General features: G+C 44.3%; 1 protein-coding gene across 2 annotated transcripts in view; it reads left to right on the top strand.

Annotated features, from left to right (window-relative positions):
* Positions 1 to 6,429: 6,429 nt before the first annotated feature.
* Positions 6,430 to 13,116, top strand: part of SHC4 (SHC adaptor protein 4) — a 136,396-nt gene continuing 129,709 nt past the window's right edge. For both annotated transcript variants that reach the window (XM_058294168.1, XM_058294167.1), the window contains exon 1: positions 6,430 to 7,935. In XM_058294168.1, coding sequence (XP_058150151.1) covers positions 7,351 to 7,935 — 585 coding nt within the window. In that variant the 5' untranslated portion in view covers positions 6,430 to 7,350. The remainder of the gene's footprint in view (positions 7,936 to 13,116) is intronic.

The following is a 13,116-nucleotide window of genomic DNA, read 5'->3' as shown; positions in this document are numbered from 1 at the left end:
TCTTTCTCGTTCTCTCTCTCTCTCTCACACACACATACACACACACACACACACACACATAGACCCACAAAAACAAAAACAAACAAACAAAAAATGCCAATGGATATTTAAAGAAAAAACCCACAAGATTACCAAGGTTACTGAGTTTGCAGTTAGTCTATTTATGGTGGGAAAATAGCAATTATCGCCCCTGATTATCATATCTGCACAGGTCATCACATATCTCCAGTCATCAATACTGCAAAAGTTGTTTGGTTAAGTAGTCTAAGTCACAAGAAAGTGACTTATTTGGGGGACTAGAATTAGATAGGGCAAATCTTTTTTCTTATGTATATGGGTTATGTATGTATGTATTTGGATGGTTGTTGTTGTTTTATCTCAGGGTGCAAAATGCTGCTTTCCCCCTGACTCCTAGTGCCAGGTGTATGTATTATTTTCCATTGCTGCAATAAAAAAAGTACCACAAATTTAGCAGCTTAGACAACAAATGTGTTATGTTAACTTTCTATAGGTCAGTCTTTTCTCTAGCTGCCAAGATTCCCACATGCAAAATACATTCAGCTACCTATTACAGCATCAACTTAAAGTCCAAAAATCTCAGCTAATTCTCATTAACTCAAAAGCCCCAAATCTCATTATCTAAGTCACCTAAATTAAGTATGGCTCTGGGGCACAATTCCTCTCCATCTGTGGATCTACGAAAATAAAGAAACAAGCTACCTGCTCCCAAAATATAATGGTAGGGCAGGCATTGGATAACAGTTATAGACATTCCAGTTCATAAAGGGAGAAAATGGAAAACCAAAAAAAAAATCACTTGTATCAAGTTATTTCAAAATCCAGCCAGGGAAACTCCATTACGTTTCAAGACCTGGGAATAAATGTTATGGTTCTCAGCTCGACCCTCTGAGCTCAAGGCTCTGCCTTCTGAGTCATTCTTCCTTTTTTGTGAGAGATAGTACATGTCTGCAGCTGAGTAGTTTTATCAGCCTGTTTCCTGCCTTCAGAATTTTGGGGGTTCAATGGCCTTCTTTCATTTCATTCTCTCTTTCTCTTTAGGTCCAGTGAAGCTGGGCAAAGAGAAAAAGGGGGTTGGAAAGGAGGATTTGATTAGCTAACTCATAGTGGCAGAATTTCAGTCTGTCCAGGATGCTGTCTTTTTCCCTTTCTAATCCACAATTTAAATTGGAATGCTGCTCCTGAATCAGACACTTCCCAATATCTGTGCTCTGGCTATCTGTCCAACACCCACTCACTCCTTCTTGTGAGATATCCCTGACCCCAATTAATTACCCAGGCTCCTCTCTGCAGCTGCACTTCCTGTCACTGCTTGCTGCTGGCTCCTGGAAGCACCTGACCAGCTTTTAGAGGCCCGGAGACTCCACTAGTCACACTGGCTGCACAGAGCCAAGCTTCTACTAAGACAGTACCTGCTTTTATGGGTCATTTTTAAGTTTCTGTGTGTGTGTGCGCACAGAAGAAGGTGGAAAATAGGTCACACCAATCAAGGACATTTTCATTCCATGCCCGTTTTAAATTTTTATCTAGGTAGAAGCTGTGCCACATATTACTGAAGCAAAGACTACGGTTGTCTACCACAAAATCCATTCTCTTCTTCCTCAGTAACAGAACTGTGATTTTGTGTGCAGCAGCCATGTATACAGACAAAAGACCTCATCATTCTCAGATGAAGACAACTTCCTCTTCTTTTACAGCTAGATGTGACCTGGTGACTAAATTCTGGCTAAATGAGATGTAAGTGGAAACATCGTGTGGGTCTTCCAGGATGTTTCTTTAAAGAGAAAGGGCAGGGCGGCAGACTTGGCCCAGTGGTTAGGGCGTCCATCTACCACATCTACCACATCTACCACATCTACCACATGGGAGGTCTGCGGTTCAAACCCCGGGCCTCCTTGATCCGTGTGCAGCTGGCCCATGCACAGTGCTGATGCATGCAAGGAGTGCCGCACCACGCAGGGGTGTCCCCCGCGTAGGGGAGCCCCACGCACAAGGAGTGCGCCCCATAAGGAGAGCCGCCCAGCACAAAAAAAGAAAGGGGCAACCTGACCAAGAATGGTGCCTCAGGCAGGGAGAACTGACGCAGCAAGATGACTCAACAAAAAGAGACACAGATACCCGAGCCGCTGACAACAACAGAAGCGGACAAAGAAGACACAGCAAATAGACACAGAGAACAGAAAATCGGGGTGGGGGCGGGGGAAGGGGAGAGAAATAAATAAATAAATCTTTAAAAAATAAGTAAATAAATAAAGAGAAGGGTGTGTCCTTCTTTGTCCACTCCTCCATTTTTTTCTGCCTGAAGTGCAAATGACTGGAGCTCCATCGGCCATTTTGGACTATGAAGAGATAGGCCAAACCTTAGGTCTGTCACTAGTCAGACTTTTCCACCTCTGGGGAGATAAAATTCTTATTTACACCACTGTTCTTTTGGATTTTTGTGCTACTTGCAACTGAAACTGACCGTAAAAAATTCATCTACTTTTTCTCTGCATGATGTTTTATACTTTGCATCGTACTTCCAGATACATTATCTCATATTCAATAAGTAGAAAATACCTAATTTCCGGTGCTATTTCTAGTTAGTCCTGGTTCTAGGAGAGCCAGTTAGGCCAATAATAACTTTTGTTGGAAAACAGAAACATTTGATTCAGGACAAAGGGAGATGTTTCCAGGGTTAATGACAACACTGCAAGAAACGGTCTACCTCCATTTTTGTGGGACTGGGCCCTGACTCTCAAGGACTCAACTCTTTCTCACTATTTCATTTCCCCACCCTTAACTGATCCCTCAAGAACTTTATATAAATATTGTCTTGTGGATTTTTTTTTTTTCACAAACAGAGCTTTGCCAGTGTGTTCATTCCTCACTAATGGGCTGTCAGAATCATCCCGGGTATCATTCAGTGAAAATTCTTGAGGAGTAGGTCTGCTTTGAGATGGAAATGGTAATGGTGAGCTGTAGTAAGAGTGCTATAGAGCTCTGATGTCATCTGCTTCACTTTTTCCCCAAGAAGCAGTTGGTGCACAATCCCCCAGACTTATTTCTGCCTCATTCTGCCCTCTACCTCCTCACACCCTCCTCCAACCCAAATCCCACATTGGATTGTCTTAAAAAGCTGGACAGGAAATTTTAGCAGGACTTGGCTAATTCTAGCATGGACCAGCCTTACTCAGCTCTTCCTTGAATCTACCAGCTCTACCCAAGATACTCAGCCAGAGTGGGCTGCTGCTTGAGAAGCCAGTATGTTGGTTCATAGCAGGCACCTTTACCAGGGATCTCAAAGGAAAGAAGGCATGTGGCAGTGGTCAAAGCAAAACCCTACTCTCCAATGATAGCAATGAGAGGGTTTATGGTTCTGTAATGGTTTAATTGTAATAATGTTTTTTTCTTATCTATTATCTACTAGCACTCCTGTGAAGTGTCCAGGGTGAATTTTATGGGTATAATTTCCAAGGGTGAGGTAGGAGCAAGAACTAGCTTTTAGTGAGCTCTTGCTAGGAGATAGACAATTACATACACTGATTTACTTCACGTGATTTAGGGCATGAGAATGGAATTCAGACCTGCTGGTTGCTGCTGTGTGGCTTGGATAAACCACTAAAGCTCTCTGAGCCTTGATTGCCTCTTTTGCAACATGGAGATGATAATTGGCACCTGCCACATAGAGTTACTATGATTAAATGTGAAGTGCTTAGTTGAGTTCCTGTTCTAGAGTAAGTGCTCAAGAGATATTAATTTTACTATTGCACCCGTTTTACAGATGTGTAAACTAGAGGCTCAGAGAGTTTCAGTAACTTGCTCAGAGTTCCAAAGCTGGTTCTGTTAACACCCAAGCTAATGCCTTTTTCTACTACCTTATGCTATTAAGTGCACAGAGCTTGTGGGTAGTGGCCTTGAGACATCTAGTCTAGTATTGTTTTCATTCTTGAGGACTTATTTTTGGGCTAACTACACTTTTCCCTGGAAGTTGTTGTGGAGGAGCAGATAGAGAAGGGTAAAATGGGAAGTGGGAAAATATCTGTCAGGCCCCTCTCTGACTGATCTGTGAGGATAGGTTCAGGAGTAGGTTTCCCAACAATTCTAGAAGCTCTAAGAAATCCCCAGCTCTCAGATCTGCTCAACCACTTCTAGGGAACTTCGAGATGCCTATAGCCCTCCACAGAGCCTGGAATCTGGACTTGAGCTCCTCTGGTCCCCTGGGAGGCAGTAGAGTACAGTGACTACCAGTTCAGGCTTTCCAGTGAGGCTGAGCTGCTGGAGGAATCCTGGCATATCATTCTCCTTGGCCAAGTTCACTGAACTTGCCCTGCATCTCATTTCCACATCTGTAAGAGATGATGTAAATTGTCTCGGCCTCCACGACCTGCTGGGATGATTGAATGACAATGTATGTGATGTCTGGCATTGCATAAATAGTAGCTCTTATTAGTATTATTTTCTTCACTCCTGTTTGAAGAGGATGTTTTGATGTCCTGGAAAAAGCAAACCATCCATCTTTTCCACCCACCTACCTAGAATGGAAGCCCAGTCACTGAGCTTTCTTTTGGGCTATTGGGGTAGCTTTCTAGCCCATGCCTTTGGGCTGAGAAAACCACCCGGTTGGGCCAGCTGAGCCACTGAGACTGCCTGCCCACTCCTAAGCTGCAGATGGGGGTCTCTTTTCACCTTCATGAAAGGCCCTGATGAAGCTGCCTAGAAGAGCCAACGTTTCCAGGGTTCCCAAGAACAGAGAAGTGGCCCACAGAAGCCACAGCTGCTTTCTTACCTTTCTTCCCACCTAGCCCTCCAGGACTCCCTTCTTCTAAGGAATGGCGGTCATCTGAGCCCCTGGGGTCTGTGCCCAGCACAGTGCCTACGTGAGCGAGTTGGCTCCCCTCAGCACTCAGTCCCCTAGTCATGAAGACCCCGACAAGGACTCACATCACTGGCTGACTGCTCTCGGGCCCCTCCCTTCTCCAGGACCACTGGGTTGGAAGGAGGTTGTTTCTTTGGGCAATGTTAGCTTTTCAGTTCTTCCCACTTGGTGCTAATTTTCTTTTTAATTACCCATAATGGAGTAGACTCTACAGTGTGAAGGATAAGAGCACCATGGTCAGTGTGGAACAGACCTAGTTCAAATGGCCTCTCTTTATACTGCCAGGTACGTGCTCATTGGAATGGGCACTGTGCCAAGCGCTTTACATGGATGAGGGTTATCTCACAAACCCCATACCATCTTCTTTAGATAGCGGCTCCTAATACATGAGGAAATTCAGGCTCAGAGAGGTAAAGTAACTTTCCCAAAGTAGCACTGCAGAGGGTCTGTGGCAGCAAGGAAGGGACACTGGGAAGGGGAAGAGAAAGGAGAGGAAGAAAGAAAGAGAAGAAGGAGGAATACAAGGTAGAATATTGGTAACTTTGCAATCTTGTCCAGGTCCTGCCCCCTCAGCCCTAGAGCTGTGGGGTCCAACTGATTTAGGCCACTCCCTTTGGGTTTGCTAGGAGGTGCAGGGCCGGAAAAGGGAGTTAGCAAGGATTGAGGGAAGGTTTACTAGGATGCGGAAAGGTCTTCTCCCCCCCACCCAAATCACACCATCCTAACAGGTTTGGCAGACAGGATGTGAAAAAGTACATTATTTCTGAGGGGGAGCAGGAAGCTAGAGGAGATGTGTTTTCCATTGGTGACGCTCAAACATTTAATTCAGAAGTCGTGTTTGGATCCCAAGGGGCCTCGGGCCACTGAAGTCATGAATACTCATGAGCCTAATTCAACCTTGTGGTTCCCTCATTCCTGTGGTTACCAGCTCATTTTAATTTTTAATTGAATGGGTAATTTCAGACAGAAGAGCCTCGGCCCACTGAGAACGACATTTTAGCAATTTCCTTTTCTCCATTGCTAAAAGTACCTGCATTTCCCTTCCCTGGCTCCATTTCTGGCTTCCTGTGTGCTAAACCTCTTGCAGTTGTCATCATGTCTCCAGAATGCATTTGATAGGTACAGGAAGTTGTACTAGACCGGAGATGGAACCAACAATCAATAGAAAAGGAACTATGTTTCTAAGAAAGATGCATCACAGCTTCCCACAGGAGTTGTGTATCATGTGTTTTAATATCTGTGGAACAATGGATCTAATTTTCACCTCCTCAGCTTGTCTTTCCCAGCCATATCAATAAGAAAGAAAATATATCTTTTAACCTGCTACTACCCATAGTAATTTAGAGTAAAGACTGTGTTTCATTTTAACCCATTCATCAGATATCACAAAATAAAATGCATCCCCTCTCTCCCCACCCCCACCCACCCGGTTTTATTTCTCATGGCTACTAGTTTAGTATATTTATGGTGCATGAGTCATCAAGCTGCCTCCTGATTGGATAAAAACCAAACACCCCTGAGACCATCAGTCAATTACAGCTATTCTCAGCCTCATTCACAGATTTATTAGCTTGCACACACAGAGAGAAATTCATTCAGTAAAGTTCATTCATAAAAATTTCAACACTTTGCTTTTCATCGGTATATCTCAGCCTTTTGCTGCTGCAAACAGGCTCCTGAGAGGCGCTCCGCGTGGAGCCCTGGACAGAGAGAAGCTCTGAGCGAGGGTGGGGAGGTTGGGCAGGCTGGGAGGGGATCCGAGGAACACGGAGGGGATGGCAAGTGTGTGAAACAATGCAGAGCAGCTCGGTCACTAGTACTCTTGGCTTGTGGCCCAGAACAATGCAAGACAAGATCTTTCAAGAGAAGGCAGTCATCAGAAGCAACGAACCCAGGCAGAAGGGCCTTTGGCACATATATACTTTTTAAAAATTATTTTTCAAATGAACAATCGCTGGAACAAATAAAGGGTTAAATAGGCCAGTCATTGCCCCGCCCTATGGGAGCCACAGGGAGCAGGTTTGAAAGTTCCTGTGTGCAGAAGGGGAGGCTGGGGGGCGGGGGCGCTAAATATTTCTGTTCTTTCTGCAAGGCTAGCTATGCTGCGGGACCGGCTGGCTGGTGCTCGGTCGTGTTCTGTGTGGAAGGCTTGGCCGTGAGCGATCCCCGGGGCCGGGAGCGTCCCTCGGTCCCGGCTTTCCCAGCAAGGAATCCAGGACTAGAACACCAGGAGCTGCTGCTGCCTGAGCCAGGCAGGGGCCGAAATCAGAGCTGGGGAGGCGTTTTTCTTCGGGGATGCCACCATTAAGGGACCAGGAGCCGAGGCAGGCTTCCTGAGAGGCGACAGCGAGGAGTTGGAGAGGTGGCTGCCGCGAGGCGCACGGGATGGTGAGGCGTTTGATTTCCGTACAGCTTATCTACCAGACGAGAAGGCGATTTATGCAACAGTATCCTGTTTCAGCACTGCCAAGGCTATGCGAGAACGCGGCCAGGACAGCCTGGCAGGACTCGTGCTGTATGTAGGACTCTTCGGGCACCCCGGGATGCTGCACAGGGCCAAGTACAGCCGCTTTCGGAACGAGTCCATCACGTCCTTGGACGAAGCCAGCCCCGGAGGCTCAGTCGGGGCCAAGGGCTCGCCGCAGCCTGCCTACCCCGCCCTGGCTCCTCACCTGCCGCCTGAAGATGCCACCTTGGCCTCCCAGGAGAGCCCCACCCCGCTGTGCACCTTGATCCCCCGCATGGCGAGCGTGAAGCTGGCCAACCCAGCCACCTTGCTGAGCCTGAAAAACTTTTGCCTGGGTACCAAAGAGGTCCCCCGGCTGAAGCTCCAGGAAAGCCAGGACCCACCTCCCAGCAGCCCCGTTTCCCCCGAAACCAGTCTAAATAGGGCCAGGTCTGCTCCTCCGCTCCAGCCAGACCTGGTGGGGCACAGAGCGCACGTCCTAACTCAGGGTGCCTGCCCGCTTCCTGGCCCGGGGGAGCCAACCCCTGGGAGCAATCAGGACAGGCACTTTCTCCAGCACCTGTTGGGGATGGGCATGAACTACTATGTGAGGGTAAGTCCATTTCCCTCTCTGCATGCCTTCTTTAGGCTTGTGGGGAAAGAGGGAATCTTTTCTGCTTTCTTCAAGGCCTGCACATCACCTGACTGGGTTCTAGATTTGGACAACACATTGTGCAACTAGACAAAGGGGCAGGGAGCTAGGTTTTCAGATTTCCCTGCAAATATCTGGCTTGTACTGATATTTGTTCAAGGGCATGGACTGGTGCTAACTTGTAGGTAGTTGCCAGGTGTAGGGGGCAACTTCCAAATAGAGACAACCGAAATGGCACCTTCTTGTCCCCATTTGACCTAGCATCCTGGCTAAGAAGAGACAAGAATTCTAAATCTGATTAGTGATTGAGACCCGGTAGATTATACTGGTCGTTATATGTCAGATTAAAACAGTAGAGATTTCTGTGCTAGAGGAATAGATGGTGTGTAAGGGGCTTGAATTATTATTATTATTATTATTATTACTTTTAGGAGGTACCAGGGATTGAACCTTGGATCTCGTACATTGGAAGCAGGCACTCCACCACTGAGCTATACCTGCTCCCCAAACTTGAATTATTTTAAAAAATGTAATTCAGCATTTAACAAGCATTTTTAAAATAATGGCTGAGTCTTTAACCTTGTGCTAGGAGTTGGTCTTAGCTCTTCAGTGCACATGCATTGCCCCTATTGCCGGTGCTGTGCTTGGGCCTTGCCCATGGGATATGTGCAAAACCAAGGTCTTGTTGGCCTTGGATCTGTCCTTGACCCATCCAGATCTGGATAAAAGAATAGAAGATTCCTTTTGGGGCTCACATTTAAATTGGGGAAACCAATGAATATATGTGAAATAATAAGAGAACAATAATTAGCAATAGATATCTAGTGTGAGAATGCTGAGGAAATTCAGAAAAAGGGAAAACTTATGGTCTGGAGCCCATTCACATGTGAAAGCTTCAGGAGAAAGTACATCTGGGAAGAGATATCAGATCTGGATTGGCAGAAAGAAGATTACTGGAGTGGCAAGAGCACCAGGAAAGTCCAAGAGGTATGATTCCCTGTGTAAATGCAGGGGAGCACATCATAAACTAGGCTTACTTGAAGGGTAGGGGGAATGTTGAAGAGAAAGCAGCTAGATATAGTTGGTGTTCAATGTGAGTTAAATAAAGACTAATAAAGAACATGGGTAGCTGGAGGCAGAAGGAGTAGTTGATTGAAGCTCACTGAAGCCAAATGAAGAGTTTGTAAACACTCTTATTGGTAAATGAGAACCCTCATAAATTCTGAGGCAAAATGTGACCTAATTTAAGAGGTTTTAAAATGATGAATCTGTTGATTTATTTGAGAAGGATTGAAGTAGGGAAAAATTAGAGACTGGGAGGCCAGTGAGAAACATATTCTGGGAGTTTAGACATGAGGTGATGAAAACATGGATTAAGGTGCAGATGAGGTAAAGGAGATGAATTCAAAAGAGTACTTGCGAGAAGTGACAGCAGTCTTCTGTGGTTAATCAGATGATATGAGATAATAATACAAATAATAAGATAGCGAAAACTTATTGAGCAATGGGTAGACTGATGAGTTTGTTGCTGCCTAGGGAAGTTGGGATGGAGTATTGAGGAAGGGTTGTGAGGAATGAAAGATAACTCCAAATTTAAGTCCACGAATAAGATGAGTGGTACTGATGATAGAAACAAAATGAGCTAGGAAGGGAGACTCATGCCAAGTTTGCTTTTGACATACTAAGTTCAAAGTAATGATATCTAAGCGGCACTAATCTGTAGGTAAGTGGTCGTATAAGTCTAGCACTTTGTCTGAGAAGTCTTATCTGAAAGTATAAATTTGAGAGATAGTCCAATAACTGTATCATAAATGGACAATTATGATCTCAAGGAAGTCCAAATAATGAACTCCAGAATGGTGATGGAGATAGCAAGCTTGAGGCAGCCTTGGAAAAGGGATTTCTAAAATCTCTAAGGAAGGTAAAATTATGGGATGCTCAGTGCTTGTCCTCACCCACAGTGTTGTGGCTCATCATGGAAATAGTTTCATGCATCTACTAAAAGTTCACAGGCACATTTCTCATTTGTCAAATTTAAGTGTCTGCGAGGACCCAAAGGGGAAAAGAGTGACTTTCCAAACATACGTTCTCTGTCCCTGCTTTCCCATCACCTAGACATCCTCTATCCTCTGCTTGCCTTTCCTTCCCTCTTTTACCTCCTTCCACCTTCCCATACCAATACACCCGTACAATTTTAAATATAAAATGAATTGCTACATGGTTTCCATTTTCCCTGGGGAGCTTCTTCACCAGAATTTTATATTTTAATGAGGACACCATTTGTATTTTCATGGTGATGATAATTGACCCCTGGAAAAGTGTTGGCGCCAAGAACCAAGTGGACCTCATTATTTTGCCAATGGACAGTGACATGATACACCAGTTAAGTGTCTCTCGTAGGAAGTCAAAGTACCTGGATGATCTCACTTTATTAATTTCTAAAGAATCCTAACTTTGAAAAATGGAGGAAACTCAGAAGTTATCAAATTCAATGTTTCTTTGGGAAACTGAGGCCCAGAGAGAGATTTTTGAAGGAGATACAGGTGAGTCAAAAGCAGAGATAGATCTAGAACTCAGGTCTCCCTGTGCCATCCCTTGCTCTTTTCACCACAGTTTTCCATTCTGGTTGAGACTGTTCTTCAGAATTCTTTGAGATGTGAACCAATTTTTAAAAATGGAGTATCAATCTATTAATTTACAGTAAAAATATCACGCCACGTGAACCAAAAGTTTGAGCCCTGCATTCCCATCTGTAAGAAAAGGCATATAGGGAGATGTAAATCAAAGGTTGCTTGATGTTAATGGAATCAGAGCAGAGAAGTGAGATAGATGTTCCTAATGACTAGTGGACATAGTGCTAGTGAACATATGGGCAAATTTTGTAGGCATAGGGCCTTACATCTACTTTTTTATTTTTATCATGTTACTGCTCCCCAACCTGCCTAAACATGTATTTATTAATTCATTCACTCCTTCATTCAACTAATATATATTGTGAACCAATTAAGCAATAGGAACTCCTTAGGCAGTGGGAGGTTGGGGTGGGGGATATATCAGCGAAAAAAACAGATCAGGTCTAAGCACTCATGGAACTTACATTCTAGAGAGTGGAGATAGTCCCTAACTGAATTTTTAAAAGTAAATATGTGTCAGATGATGATATGAGCTGTGGAGAGCAATAAAGCAGAGTAACTGGGAAAGGCAGTTGCTTGGGTATGGATGGAGGGTGTTGTATTCCTTTTGGGTAGCATATGACATTATTATAGCTCTTCTATACTTTGTTTTCTTGCTTCTTTTCTTTTTGCAATAGAGACTGTACTTTCTATTTACCCTAGGTAGAGTTGACTTTGGGTTAAATATCCTTTTGTAAAATGACTCTTCTCTTGGCCATATTTTTAGAATTATACAGTTGAAAAGACTTTATGAATCCTGACTACCTATTTCTAAGTAATTTTCTTTTCAAGTCCAGATCTTGACCCACCTGGAGGTCTCTTGAGGGAGGTGGGCTGGCAAACTTTTCTTTGAGAGATACTGAGTCAGGAATGGGATAGCCAAGCCTTAGGCAGGCAAGGTAGTGAGGTGGGTGAAGTCTGTTAAATGGTGCCAAATGTAAGACTAAGTCTCATTTCTTTGAGGTTTTCCCAAGCTGCTTAATCCATCAACAGACATTCACTGAAGGGCTCTGAGGTGCCCAGCGTAGCGCAGTGGTAAGTAGAAATTATACAACATGGCCAGTGCTCTTATCTCTAAATGAGAGGCTTGGCCTGTCTGGCCTTGAAGGTCCCTTCCAGCAACAGAACTTGATGGGTCTAGGGTTCCTTTCTCTAGATGGAGGTGCTAAATGTTAGTTTACTTTCCTGCCTCCACCTCTTAAATTCCTCACAATTTTGTTCAAAACTAAATAAAGCAGAGGCTAACCACAGCTAATCCTCACAGCAACCTTCTGAGGAAGGCTGCATTCTCCAAGTGAAGACACCATACTTTGCAACTAATAAGCAGCAAAGTGAGGAATCAAATCCAGGGTTGTCTTCTTCCAATGCTCTTCTTCCTGCCCCATCACCACCCTGCTCCATCACTGTACCTGAAGTAGGACAGCCTTGGAAATTTGTGACTGCTATATCATAGATGAAGAATTATGTTGTACAGGATAGATTTATTATGGTACCACCCCTGGAACTTGCCTGCCTGCATTCATCTGCGTGATTCCAGTTTGCTTACTTCAGCCCAACCAAACCCAACCACTTCCCTCAGACAGCGCTTAGTCCCCTGCAACAATTATTGCAATGTGCTTGCCCAAACAGGCATTCTTGGGTATTGGGTTCATTAGCTTTGTATGCAACTATGAATTTGAGGATTTTTTTTTTTTACTCCCTTTGTAAATCTCACACCATACTCTTATTGTCCCCTGTCTGATGTTGTATCTCATTCCTGAGCCAATAATCTAGGTTTACCTGTCTCTAGACTAGCTGTAGTCCACCACAATGTTAAGTTTGCCCCAAGTACTTTTTCCGCAGGAGAGCACAGGTCTAGGAGTTAGGAGACCTGGGTTAAAATAATGGCTTGGACACTAACCAGATGTATGACCTTAAATGGGTCACTTCACCTCTCTGAGCCTCAATTTCTCATATTTACTAAAACTGACAACTTGGGATAGTTATTTCTTTCTTGGAGAACATGTGGAAATAGATTCCACTAGAACTTAGGAAAATCCTGGCAGGTTTGACCTGTTCTTCCTATCATTCTCTTTAGACCCTCATGCATTTCTTGATCTTCCCAGTCATTTCCCAACCCGGACCACTAGAACATGCACTGGAAGAGTCTCAGATCACAAGTTCAAACCCTTCACTTTACAGTTAAAGGGAGAGGCCAAGAGAGGTAAAGTGACTTGTCCCAAGCCACACAGCTTCTTAGTGGCAGAGCCCAGACAAGGATTCTCTGTTCTGTGCACTTTTATTTTCTATCCCCATATTGCTCCATCATCCCTCCCTGAACTAATCAGCAGTATACAAAACCTCTATACTTGATTAAAATGCCATGTGGTTTTTAAAAAAGACCATTAGGGAAAATGTTTTCTAATAAGAAAATTAGATAAAATAGCAACAAGAAGGAAAAAGAGAACCAGAAATAGTGGCAAGGAGCCCA

This window comes from Dasypus novemcinctus, chromosome 3 (genome assembly GCF_030445035.2).
Source record: "Dasypus novemcinctus isolate mDasNov1 chromosome 3, mDasNov1.1.hap2, whole genome shotgun sequence".
Classification (NCBI taxonomy): domain Eukaryota; kingdom Metazoa; phylum Chordata; class Mammalia; order Cingulata; family Dasypodidae; genus Dasypus; species Dasypus novemcinctus.
The sequence above is the reverse complement of the archived record's forward strand: the minus strand, read 5'-3'. Positions and strand labels throughout refer to the sequence as shown.